Source organism: Dermacentor variabilis, chromosome 3 (genome assembly GCF_050947875.1).
Source record: "Dermacentor variabilis isolate Ectoservices chromosome 3, ASM5094787v1, whole genome shotgun sequence".
Classification (NCBI taxonomy): Eukaryota; Metazoa; Arthropoda; class Arachnida; order Ixodida; family Ixodidae; genus Dermacentor; species Dermacentor variabilis.
In genome coordinates this window covers 74,498,096-74,511,305 of record NC_134570.1, presented here as the reverse complement: position 1 = coordinate 74,511,305, position 13,210 = coordinate 74,498,096, and the positions used below count along the sequence as shown (strand labels likewise).

Here is a 13,210-nt window from a genome sequence, read left to right as displayed (position 1 = left end):
AAACATTGTTACAAATCCCGGACAAACAGGTGAAGCTACATGCGCGTTCGCATTGTCGTTTCACTGCATAAAATTGTTGCTTACTACGATGAAACATTACGCGATAAGCTTTGTGACTGCTTGTATTAATTAGAATGAGGGGGGTTACTCTCATTTTAACACTTTCTGTGCAGATTGAGCGAGAATTGCCGAATGGTCGCTTGGCTCCTCTTTGCTACCTAGCCAACAGGGGAGCGGACGTGTATATGATGAACAACAAAGGAATTACACCATTGATGCTGGCTGCCGGCTTTGACATCTCAGAACATGTCGTTGCCTGGGCTTCGAGAAGGTTAGTACCATAGTGTATGTTCTCTGGATAACACTAAACACGTGTGGGCACTCATAACAATGTTAAGAAAGCAACAGGGCACAGACCATAGTCAACACAAAATGACGTTCGTGATTTGTACGAATCCGTGCTTATCCTTACGTAAGGATCCGAGCCAATGTCTTTGACCTCTTGAATTATCTAGTTCCGTGGGCTCCAAAAAGGCTGGTAGGATTGTGTATGTTTTATGCATAAGAAAAAACAAGGTAGACACTCATAGTTGTATTAGTAAAGAAGCAGGGTCTTAATTCGCAAAAACTTCTTATGCTAGAAATGTTTGTAAGAGGAAAGTTCAGCCACTCATGATGCTTGGGGAGACATACCTTAGGCGAAGGCCACCAATGGCAAAAATCACACAGCAAAATTTTTTTCAATTCGGCTTCAGATCAATGACCATGGATTCATGCGGATCTTAAAACGACATTTTGTTTTGACTATGGTCAGTGGCATCCTTCTTTGATTTTACCTTACCAGATGGTATTACGTTGAAACTGTCGACTACATCGCTTATACGTATAGCAAGTAACTCATGCGTATAGTCTATTACGAACGTTGAGTGCCAGCAATTAAGCGCGCAGTATAGTGCGAGCTCTTGTTTTGTCTTCATAGAATGCTTAATTTTTGGGTAATATATTTTTGAGGAAACTGGCCAGTGCGAAAGAACGGGCGTAGCTAGAATGCGCGAGTCGGAGTTGTCACTTCGGTTCGTACGACACGCAATGAAAGAAAAAAACTTATGTCGCTTATCATGTGTAATGGCACCACAACAGAACAACCACATCAAATGTTTAACACTGACAACGTTGAGCTCAGTTTCGTCGCCTGCGCGTGGTGCCTCACAAAGCTCATGACGAATTTTGTTATAGATGTTAGTTCATATAGAATGTCTAGCTCCAACTGCAACACTTCGCCACGGTATTTCAAAGCCCAACGCGCTCCAACGGGCAGGTTGTTAAACCTCATGGCATTTGATCGCAGCCGATTTCTGGCCCTGGAGTCTTCAAGGGCACTGCGGCAAAGTTCAGCCAGTCCTCTCGGTGGCGGACTGTGCAAGATCTGCATGGAATCTGAAGCTAACGTTGTCTTCAAGCCATGCGGCCACCGGACAGCATGTCGCGAGTGCTGCATGCGCTGCAAAGTCTGCCTGACATGCGCTGGGCCCGTTCAGGAGAAGGTTAATCTCGGTAAGGGTACTACATGGAAGTGCTGGCACTTACAAAGTAGCCAAGCACAATATAATGCTGAAGCACATAAAAAGCCTGCGTGTTTCTGATTTATTTTGACAGCCTAAGTGCCTGGTCTGTCGCCGATTTTCTTGCGCATTTTCATTTTTATGAACAGTGCCAATCTCCCGTGAGATCAAAGCAAGGCAGGGGTTACACCAAGCACACCCAAGACTCGCCGTGGTTGCTCAGTGGCTATGGTGTTGGGCTGCTGAGCACGAGGTCGCGGGATTGAATCCCGGCCGCGGCGGCCGCATTTCGATGGGGGCGAAATGCGAAAACACCCGTGTACTTAGCTTTAGGTGCACGTTATAGAACCCCAGGTGGTCGAAATTTCCGGAGTCCTCCACTACGGCGTGCCTCAGAATGAGAAAGTGGTTTTAGCACATAAAACCTAAAAAAAGCACACCCAAAGAATAAATCGCAAGGATATGTCAACACTGTGATGTACACTCGCGGTGCTCCCCAAGAAGCAGTCCTGTCTGCAATGTTATTTATTATATTAATGAGCTCCATCCCCACCTGTCAGGACGTGCAAGTTTATGTATAGGCAGGCTACATTGCATTCTTCGCGGCTGACAGTGACATTTACGTTCTGTATCAATAATTGAGTATACATGAGTATGCTTGAGGTGAGGCTTCAGACAATCGGCATGTCGTTAAATGCAAGTAAAAGCGCAATCTTAGTGTTCCCGCTCACTGATATGATTGCAATTTCTATATGTTATAAACAAGAACCCATTCCCCAGGTTGAGTCTCTAAAACATTTGAGCATCATCTATTACAGAAAAATCAACTGGAGTCCATCCATAGAAAGTGTAGCGTCTAAAGCCCAACGTGCTTTAGGTATACTCCGCGGAATGAGTAACCAACAACGTGGACTACGTAGGGATTCTCAGCTAAGGATTTACAATATGTACGGAATATTGGAATTCGGATGTGTATTGTTCTCAGGCGGTCCTGCTCATAAAACCAAGCCTCTTGTTCTTTTGGAGCATGAAGCCCTGCGCCTGTGTCAGGTACTCTCCAGGTGGCTAATAATGTTATCTATCATGAAGCATACCTACCAACATTGCCCTGCAGATTTCGCATCTTAATGATTCAAACATATTGAAATTTTACACTTTGCCGCTTAGACGATCTGAATACGCTTCTATCTGAATACGTTCATTGACCTCGTTTTTACAATCCACCAATTCTATTTGCACAAAAACAATTAGGTAGTCTAAATGGGAACATTCGAGAGGTAATTCCATCAGCTCCATTAAATCAGAATAATAAAATATAATTTGATGACATTTTCCCCCTCAACCCTAAGTTTCAGTCACTTTCTTAAATAACCTGTTGCAACCGCCGTGGTCGCTCAGTGGCTATGGTGTTAGGCTGCTGAGCACGAGGTCGCGGGATCGAATGCCGGCCACGGCGGCCGCATTTCGATGGGGGCGAAATGCGAAAACACCCATGTACTTAGATTCAGGTGTACGTTAAAGAACCCCAGGTGGTCGAAATTTCCGGAGTCTTCCACGACGGCGTGCCTCATAATCAGAAAGTGGTCTTGGCACGTAAAATCCCATAATTTAAATAACCTGTTGCAGATTACCTCGCAGACATACAAAGAAACAACACAATAGGTACAGACGCTTCAGTGAACAAGGAAAAGGCTGGCGTAGGCATTTTCTCGCTTTCGCTATGCTGGTCATTGTCTTTGAGACTGCCAGATTTCACTCCAGTCTTTGAGGCCGAACTCTTAGTGCTTAGAGCTTAGCGCCTCAGAAAAAACGAGGAAGTCAGGCGAGGCCACGAGCGGCGCTAGGGCTGAACTGGTGCTGTGTTCCGAAGAAATAAAAGTTAGTTGAGTTTGAGCTCGGGTGCTCGAACAACGTCTCGTCGTCTCTCTCTCTCATGTGCTCTACAAACCAAAAAGAAATAGACTTAATTTTACTAGATTTTTCGAAAGCTTTCTTATTAAAGTGCCTCGCACAGAAAAATTATTACTAAAATGGAATCATATTCAGGAGTGGCCCGATAATTACCTCGAATAAATTTAGCTAACTAACCTATACCTATACCTAAAGCACGTTGCGCTTTAGACGCTAGACTTTCTATGGGTGGACTCCGGTTGATTTTTCTGTAAGAGATGATGCCCAAATATTTTAGAGATTCAAACTGGGGAATGGGTTCTTGTTTATAAGATATAGAAATTGCAATCATATCAGTGAGCGGGAATACTAAGATTGCGCTTTTACTTGCATTTAACGACATGCCGATTGTCTGAAGCCATACCTGAAGCATACTCATGTATTTTTGTAGTTTTTGATATAGAACGTAAATGTCACTGTCAGCCACGAAGAATGCAATGTAATCTGCCTGCACATAAACTTGCACGTCCTGACAAGTAGGGATGGACCTCATTAATATAATAAGTAATATTGCAGACAGGACTGCTCCTTGGGGAGCATTGCGAGTCTCTCTGAATTTAGACGAGGAACAGCCGTCCTTGAAGCAATAAAGTTCTCTTGATCGCAAAGATTCTGCCAACCACGCGATAATTTAGAAAATCATGACTCTGCAGAATATCCAGTAAAAATGAATGTTCAACGCGGTTATATGTTTAGCTATATGTAATGTCACTATTGTCTCCTTTGCCGAGCAAGTTGGATACGGCTCTCTAAATCAGCATGGGCAGACTATATTGAGATATCAACTTTGAAGCCAATATGATTTGGACTTAAAATTATCCGTCATCTAGGTAGTTTTTCTGCAATGTAATACCCTCTCTACTAGCTTGACCATATTAGAAGTGAGAGGAATAACCTATTCCTTGTTCTTTAAGTATCGGGATTACTTTAGCTACTTTCCAATCGTAGGGTATCAAGGCTTTGTTTATTGAAAAGTTTATAACGGTTACAAGGCCACCAGGAGATATATAAATTTTTTTTATGTGAACAGTAATACCATCTGGACCAGGAGCTGACAAGGATTAGTTACAAATCACTTCAGCTAATTCAGGTAATGTAATTTCAGTAAACACCAATGTTGGGGCTGGTTTTAGAACATTATAGGACATCGATGACGTGAATCAGCTCTCCAAGCCTTTAGCAATGAGCTCTAGAGATTTCCTCATTTCATCGGACGACAGATTTACATATTCAATATTAACTGGTGATGACAGAATTTTGCGATATCTCATATATAAACAATGCTTTTTTGTTTTATGGTTTAGAAAGGAAATCGTAGCATTTCGTATCTCAATCTTTCTTCACTTGAGCGATCGTGCGTTGAAATACAGCAGAGTGAAACTTGTAATCAGAATATTTTTGGGGAGACTGGTTATACAGAAACTGGTTCCAAGCTGCCTGTCGGCGTCGGTGGTCTCGCGTGCACTGTAATTTCAAACATTATTGGAAAGTGGTCACTGTTAGTACCAAGGCTGCCCAGGATGAGCTAGTGAGAGACGAACTTACGAAACTTAAATCCAAGACTGAGCGGGAGTGATTACAAATAAATGTAGGAATTCTAGAGTTGAGACAAGACAAATTATTATCTATTGTCCAAGTCCACAAGCGTTGCCACATTGGTCAGTTCGAAAGGCCGAGCACGTGCGACGGGAGTTGAAATCTCCAACAAGAATTTTGTGCTTACACCACGAAGTCACAGCGGAATCCAAACATCGAGTGTTCCGCACACCCGCAGGAAAGTATAAGTTTACTAACCAGAAATCAGCAACCCTGGGACAGTTATATCTAAGGCAAATTTTTCTCTTTCGGAAGACATATGTTCATATGAAATCTTTGCTGGAAGACTAATTATATTAGTGATAAATAAAGCTAAACCTCCATCCTTCGATGGATGGTCGAGTCGAAAAGATCGGTTGTTATTTAATTGAAAATATTGGTGTTCTGAAACCGTGTTTCTTGCAAAGCAATAGAATCCCACGAGAATTTAGATGAGAAATTCAATACATCTGTTACTGCAGAGTGAATTGATCGTAAATTACAGTAAAGACTTTTGAGGAATCATAAGGTTGCGAAAGAATTGACTCAGTAACTGAATGACTTTAAATGCTTTCCTTTAAAAAATCTTCTTTTGTAAGGCTGTCTTTCAGATATTTGTTTTATTGCTTGAGTGAGTTAGTGCCGTAGCTTTTTTTTTTGACAAAAGGGATCTACATTGTTTTAACGATCGAGGATCCATGCCCATTTTATCTGAGCCCTGTGTGTTATTATTGATGCCTTCACATTGACTCTGGTTGACATCGACGGATGAACCTGTAATTTGGGCTTGTCGGGACGGCAAATTGGGAGCTACTTCATATGGGGGGGGGCGGGGGCGAGAGCATGGTCTGTCAGTTTCAAAAGTTATATCAATAGCTTTAGTTGTACCAAACATCTGTGCCTGCTGGTTAGTTAGGATTTGTGTCAAGGACTCGCAAAGGTTAGGCGAGCCATAGATTTTTCCATTGCCCTTTGTACAGCATCAGCAATAGAGAGCGAAAGAGACGCGCCCCTTGCTGCTGCCTGACGGACTGTGACACCGGCGTATCCGTGTGTTCTAGCCTGAATTTGAGCTATAGCTTCTCTACGGCAACAACGTTTTCGTTCAGCGATTTCTAGGATTTGCATTTTCCTTGCCTTTGCTGAGCAATTCGAATAATCAGCAGAGTGCTTGTAATTGCAGAGGAAGCTCCCTCCTTGCTTTTGCACTTGCTAGAATTGTGCTCCTGACCACACATTCGGCACCTGGTAGCAGTCCTACATCCTTTCAAGGTGTGTCCATAACGCCAGCACCTTACGCGCTGGAGGGCGCGAGGGAACAGAGGTTTCACTCCGTAGATTAGGGGCCATGCCTTCATTTCCTATCGTTGAATTGTCCCAGCAAATGTGACTATGACCGACTCAGTAGGAATCCTGGTTTTGTAAACCAAACGCCCACGCCGATGCACTGAAATTGCACCTGACTGTGAAAACATCTCTAATACTTCAGCCGGTGTCATGTTCAAATCGACGCCACGGACAAGCGCTTTCACACATGCCAAATGATTAGGAATAAATGCGGTAACTGGATTGGCAGCAAACAGCGAACACTTTAGAAGGTCTTGTACACAGGGCTGGTGTGCAGAAAAGCAGAGAATACCTCCGCTGCCAAACTGGCGCACCTCAGTGATGTTGTTGAAATGGGACGTCGCCGATCGAAATTTCGCCTGAATTGCTTTTGGATTCTTCATCTGTATGACGCCGTCATTGGTTGGAATAAGAACCACAGGACCTGAAGTGACGCCGCTGAGTAGAAACAGATTCGCAGGTAGCTCCTGCGGAGGAATAGAAACCGACTAGAGAGAGAAAAGCCGACGGCCGTGGTGAAGAAAAGGGCATCTGCCTGGTCTGATTAGCACTAGCTAAATAATAATCACACTAGCAAAACAGTTGACAACAGAAAAAGAAGCTACTCAATCCTTGGCTAAAACCCCGAGCGTCAAAAAAAGCTCAAAAAGGGCCGACGGAGAAGAGCGCAGAAGACATGGGGGCTTGTCTGCTGGCCGGTCAGGGCAAAATAACTTTTATTTCTTCGGTCGCCAGCGCCAGCTCAGCTCCTGCTCCACTCGTGGCCTCGCCTGACCTCGTCTTCTTTCCTAAGGCGATCACGTCGATGTCGCTGGCGTTACAAGTTATCGATACTTAACGACAAATTAAGGATTAGTTCTAGCAGCTGAGTGACAGTTGACAGTTCTTTACAAAAACCATGTTGGCGAGATGATAGGATGCTTTTTTAATCGAGGTATGTGGTTATATATTTGAGGACTATGTGTTCTAGAAGCTTACAAACTGTGCTAGTTAGGGAAATTGACCTGTAATTGGAGACTTCGGCTTTGTTTCCGTTTCCTGATTTGTGTACTTAAATAGTTGCGATTTTATAGTATTGTGGTATCGTGCATGTTGTTAATGATTCATTAAATATTAAGCCCAGATATTTGGCTAACCGTTCTGCGTACGTTTTTAGAAATCTACTGGGTATGTTATCCGGTCCGACTGCATTTTAATCTCAATATTTAGTTAAAGGTTAATTAAACCACGCTGTGCTACTACATGATCTATGGCGTCGATTTCTGCCGTCGGGCTGCTATAGACGAAGCCCACAATGTCCGCACATGAACCTAATAACAGCCAGCACATTATTGAGTCTGTGCCCTTAACCTCGGGTAATACCTGAAAGCGTATTTTCTTGTTTTAAGGAAGGCTACACCACCCATACGAGACTACCTATTTTTTCGAATTATTGCGTAATGAGGTGGTGATACCTCGTGATCTATGACATCAATCGAAAACGACATTTAGGTTATTTCCATGAAGTCAGGTCTCAACCGCAAAGGAAATGACTCAAGCGCGTCTGTCTCCTTAATAATTGTACGAGCACTTACGTTAATGAAGCGTATTTCTGCTGACGGGTCCGTACCTCCGATGCGGCACTTTGCTGGTTTCCCTGAAGTCTGGGCTATTGTTTTAGCGCGACTGCTTCGTTCCTGTTCTTGTCCCAGTGATAAAATTCCCCGTTTAGTCGTAATTTATCAACTACTGAGGGTGCCTTTGCTCCAGCTTCATTATGCGGTTTAGCAAAAGCCCAAAGTTCTCTTCTAATGTCACTCACACCTTCTGAAGATTCTTCACCGATTGTATGATTAGCTCCCTTTATCTTAAAACAGTTATTTAGAATTATGGCTTTGTCACGAAAATCAAGCAGTTCCACAATGACTGGCTTTGGTTTTTTGTTATAATGTTTCGCTAACCTGTAGGTCCTTTATATTTCAACATGCTCGACCTTGCGCATGTTTATTAAGAAGTGTATTGAGAGGGACTACTTTCGCCTGCTTTTCCTTGCACTCCTGTCAGGTTGCTTCTCCTAGAACGGCTGTCCAGATCGTCAACTCCAGTTCTGACGCCTGCACGATTGTTTGCAAATTTGACAGTTCATTCGAGCAACACACTAACGCATTTTGAACCGCTGTTAGTTGTCCAATTTCCTATCGATTGCGTCTAACCGATCTTCTCTTGTCTGCTTTAAATAATCAGCAATGAGCGGGAGCTTTGCGGAGAAATGAACCATATCCATCCCTGGGTTGGTCTCAATAGCACCGGCGAATAACAGTGATTTATTAACATGACTTACGAAATCGAAAAACATCGACCACAGCAGCCTCGGGCACGGCAGCACAGCCAAGCACAACTCCTCAGAATGAAAACATTCTCCCAGATGTTTCATTACCTGCGCGAGAAAGACCAGAGGATTATGCGTCCGCATGTCTTGAGTGCTGTCGTGCGCTTTGGCCCACTGCGGAAATTCGGATGCTTTTATGCATTCGAGCACCGGTTTCGTCGCTTGGGTGAAGCCTGGAAAATCGGTGGCGTTTGATGTTGCTGCGACTTGCGTGTGATTTTCCCATTGTGGTGGCATCGCTCGCACATGGGTAGTCGCATGAGCATCGCTGGTCAATGTCCAGGTGAGCTAAGATAGCGTGTGCTGCATCAAGTTTGTCCATCATGTCCGCCTGGGGTCAGCAGCAGGTCTGCGATAGATAAGCTGCACGGGAGAGACCAGAGGAATATAGGTATGCATGCGTTTAGTGCTGCCGTGCTTTTTGGATCTCTGTGCTTTGAACATAGCAGCAGTGGCAAGGGCTGGTAACCGACACGGAATCTTTCATATTAATTATCAGAATGTCTCCATCATCTGCCCAATTGTCCTGTCCTTCGAGTGACTGCATTTTGACTTGTAAATGCTTTATTTCACGCAGCACGTTTCCAATTTGCCGTCGGGAGCTGTAACAAACCTACGTCGCCGCTGCTACATGGTTACAAAAATCAGAATGCAAGAAATAAGCAAGCATTTTCTGAGGGCTGTTTTAGGGGTGCGTTCGCATATGCTTTCTTTTACCGCGTAGTAGTGAAGGAAGGGATTAGTACTTACTCGTTCCTTGTATATTTAGCCTTTTTTTCTTCGCTCCTATTCGGTGCGCAACACCTTTTCCACCTCATTTTTTTTCTTACAGTACCGCGTCAGGAATGGACAGAATAAAGCAGAAGCATTATTGTATTGAATCGGGCTGGACATCTCTGGAGAGTTAATGTATGTGTGATACCAGTTTCCTGTCGAAAACTGTGTCTTGGACAGCCCCTCGCTGGCGCATAAATGGTGGCAGTTGTGTGCGTGTCCATGAAAGAGCGAGATATTATAGAGTAAGCGGAAAAGCTTCATCTGCACCGTCTTTTCATATCCACACAGTTTTCCTGTGTTTAGGCGATTTCTTCGTTTAACGAAATTTATTGTTTGGCCCAGACTGAAAATGCTGATAATTTCTGACAGTCTCAGGATCCTCAAGGCGTTCCATCAAGCTCAGCAAGGTGAAATGCATTAAACGCCGAAACGCCGCGCCTTACCACCTGTCGGCTCGATTCATATTTTGCAGCTTGTGGTGGTGGTCTGGGTATCTTTGTGAAGCTTGTAGGGATTGAGTAGGTTGGCGGAGAGGTAGACTTGTGCTCTGCGCATTATGAACGTAAGCTAAGTACAGCAGTATGTCGTCAGGAGTGCGGCCATTAACCACGGGACATCATTGTTTACGCAAGGGACAATTTCTTCAGAAGAGCGTGTGATATAGGACACTTAGGAGCGCTTAGCCGTACCTGCCAACCTATGAACATTGAAATTCGTAAGCATTCCGTGAAAACGACACTAAATGTGGAGAGGCGGAGGGAAGGAATGAATAGCACGTACTTTTTTAAAAGTTTTCCCACAGCATATGCGTTTTATGGGACATATATACGTACTTTATTAATGATGATTTACCTTTAGATGCAGAACACTGGCCGCACCAAAATTTGCAACAACAAAACCTTTAGAAGCAACACATTGTTTTTAGATCAGTGACTTTTTCAACGACATTGCTGTTGCTGATTCTGCCTGCTTCAGGTTTTTCTGTACAACCTGGGTTGAAGAAAGCACTCACTCTTGCGTCCTCTCACCATCAGAAGGCTTATAACAGAATGCTCATGGACAAACGAGTGACGGCTTATAAAATAGACTTTAGTTTTCGCAACACTTGATGCAACTTTGGTAAAATTGTAAAAGTAGCCCGAATTCGTAACATTAGGGAAAAATTGGGACCGTTGGCAGGTATGGGTTAACGTTATTTTCGTGCTAAGAAAAATAGTGGACTGGGCATCTTCCTGAGTGGCTTTAGTATGCATAACCTATGGCGAGACTACGTCATATCCTCGCTGATCTTCATGGACGTTTCCAATTTCATGCTAGAAATGTAAGAGCGTAGCAGCATTGTGTGTGTTCATTCCTCGAGGGAACACTACCTTGTGAAGTGCCGAGCGAGGATGCGCTTTGCGCCAGATAGGTACGGTTGCCTTGGTAGAAAATAACCGTCTCGCCGCCCCTATAAATAAGTCATATCTTTATACCTACAGATGGGACTCCTGTCAGAGGCAGGGAAACAAACCAGAGGACGCAGGAAGAACTGGACACTCGGCTGAGAGACCTCGAGGACCGGCACATGTGCGGTATCTGCATGGAGAAGCCTCGAGACGTGGCCTTTCTTTGTGGACATGGCTCGTGCTCAGTGTGCGCTGGGAATCTGGACCTTTGCCACATGTGCCGTCAACCGATCGAGAAGAAGATTTCTTTGTATTTAGAATGATTGTTCTCCTTTTAGACGGGATCACTAGGGATGGGCATAGTGCCAAAGATGATTCTCTATTAAACCTAATAGCGGTGTTCTTTAAGAAAACCACTAAGGAGATATCAGAGAGAGCTAGGGAAACAGAAACGCATCATTTACATTACCCTATTTGTCTCCTACCATTTCTTTTTTAAAGGACCATCTATGTAGCTCTGGTCTCAATTTGTGCCGGACCACTAAGTAACCACGACAACTCATCGACAGGCAACTGAAGAGCGATGACTAGTCTTTTTTTTTCTGTGGGGGCGCCACTGAGCAGTACAGTGGTCGGAGCCTAAATTCAGACACAAACTAGGAGGTTTTAATTGTAGATAACAAAGTCTGCTTAAAGTATTGCCTGCTGAAAAACATTTTCCTCGAACACAACATTCGCATAAACTATCACTGCGTTGTGGAATGACATATTCAAATGCACGACACATCTTGCATCATTTGCCAAAACTAACTTTCTAAAATTGCGTTCACTTCGTTGTTGAGATATGTGATACTTTTAAATATCTTCCTGAGCCAAGGCAAAAGATTTGTGTACTCAACTTGAACTATTACTTCTTCTTCCAAGAAAGGCACGTTCCCTTCTTCCTGTTGGCTCTATGTTACATTCCAAACCGTCTTTAACGATCAAAGCAGAGTCCACTAGCGCACCTGTCAAGAAAGCTATTTCCGAATCTCTCCATGTTACTTGTTGCTGGCGCTTAGGATAAGAGGATAATAATGAGCTACTGTTTCTTGACGGCAACATTTGTTCTTCTCACGACAAAGAAGAGTATAAATATTAGTATAAAATGAAAACGTGGGAGTGACGAAAGATTCTGCCTCTCTTTGCTTCCTGAAGCTGAAATATTTATCTCCCTGCTTTAGGCGTTAGTACTTCTACCTCTTCAAAAAACGCTGCTTAAGCTCATACATCTCCGGGCTTACATTTATCGGTGTCATTGTCATTTGATGCTGTTCATGGAGGTGTTGCAGGGCGGGTGCTGAGAACCTAAATAAGGACGTGAGACGAAGTGCAGGCATTCTCTTGAAGCTACGGTCCTGAAGTGACACAGATGTTACGCCATGTCTTTGATTATCCACTTTTATACCTAAAGCCAACTTCCGTGAATGTTTTTCTTTGAAGCATACAATTGTTCTGTGCTCTCCCGTTAGACTGAACGTCAGCCTGCTCTTCAAAGTTCGGGTTTATTGAAATTGTGGTGACATTTGATTTTCGCGCGCAAGTGCATATTTATGCCACCTCCGTTGCACTGGATGGCCGTGTCACGCCGACTTCGAAAGGTTTGCGTTTTTCATAATGTATTCATTTCGTTCGTCGTTGAGTACGTTTTACTTTTACCTGTAAATGCTAGCGCCTTTAGTCCCGCTTCAAACCGACTGTTTTGTCCAGAAATAAAGCAGTTCTACTTCTTCTTGTTGGTGGTGGGTCTCTAGGTGTGGGACGCCAGGTTCAAGGGCCCAAATAACAAACAACATCGGCTTTCTGCGTCAACTACGGGTTCCTTGGTTTGCCTTTATATGGTAAACTGATCAAATCGTTCGAAAAGTCACGTCACCCCCCCCCCCCCCAAAAAAAAAAGAAAATAAAGTCGCACCGAATACGCACTTCAAATATGACTTTCAGCGCGTTAAATAATAGTTATCAAAGTATAAGTATTACAAGAAAGTCGTAAATGGTATCGCGACTTGGTCAAAGTCATTGGTTAGGGAGCATGTCTCCAAGTTCGTCATTGCATCCCTGATGGCGTTCATAATCACCGCCTAGTGCTTCTGTTGTACAACAGTAGAAATCCCAAGGAAACTTCGTTGGCAGTATATTTTTCAAGCTACATCTCTTTTTGCCGAATCTTTTGCTAAAATGCTTCTACACAGATGGATGCTAAA

General features: G+C 43.6%; 1 protein-coding gene across 4 annotated transcripts in view; it reads left to right on the top strand.

The window, feature by feature from the left end:
• Positions 1-12,738, top strand: part of LOC142575877 (E3 ubiquitin-protein ligase MIB2-like) — a 75,657-nt gene extending 62,919 nt beyond the window's left edge. For 3 of the 4 annotated variants that reach the window (XM_075685630.1, XM_075685627.1, XM_075685629.1), the window contains 3 exons: positions 174-331; positions 1,349-1,554; positions 11,061-11,433. In XM_075685630.1, coding sequence (XP_075541745.1) covers positions 174-331; positions 1,349-1,554; positions 11,061-11,290 — 594 coding nt within the window. In that variant the 3' untranslated portion in view covers positions 11,291-11,433. Of the gene's footprint in view, positions 1-173; positions 332-1,348; positions 1,555-11,060 lie in introns of all 4 variants that reach the window. The other variant, XM_075685628.1, reaches the window with a different exon arrangement.
• The last annotated feature ends 472 nt before the right edge of the window (positions 12,739-13,210 follow it).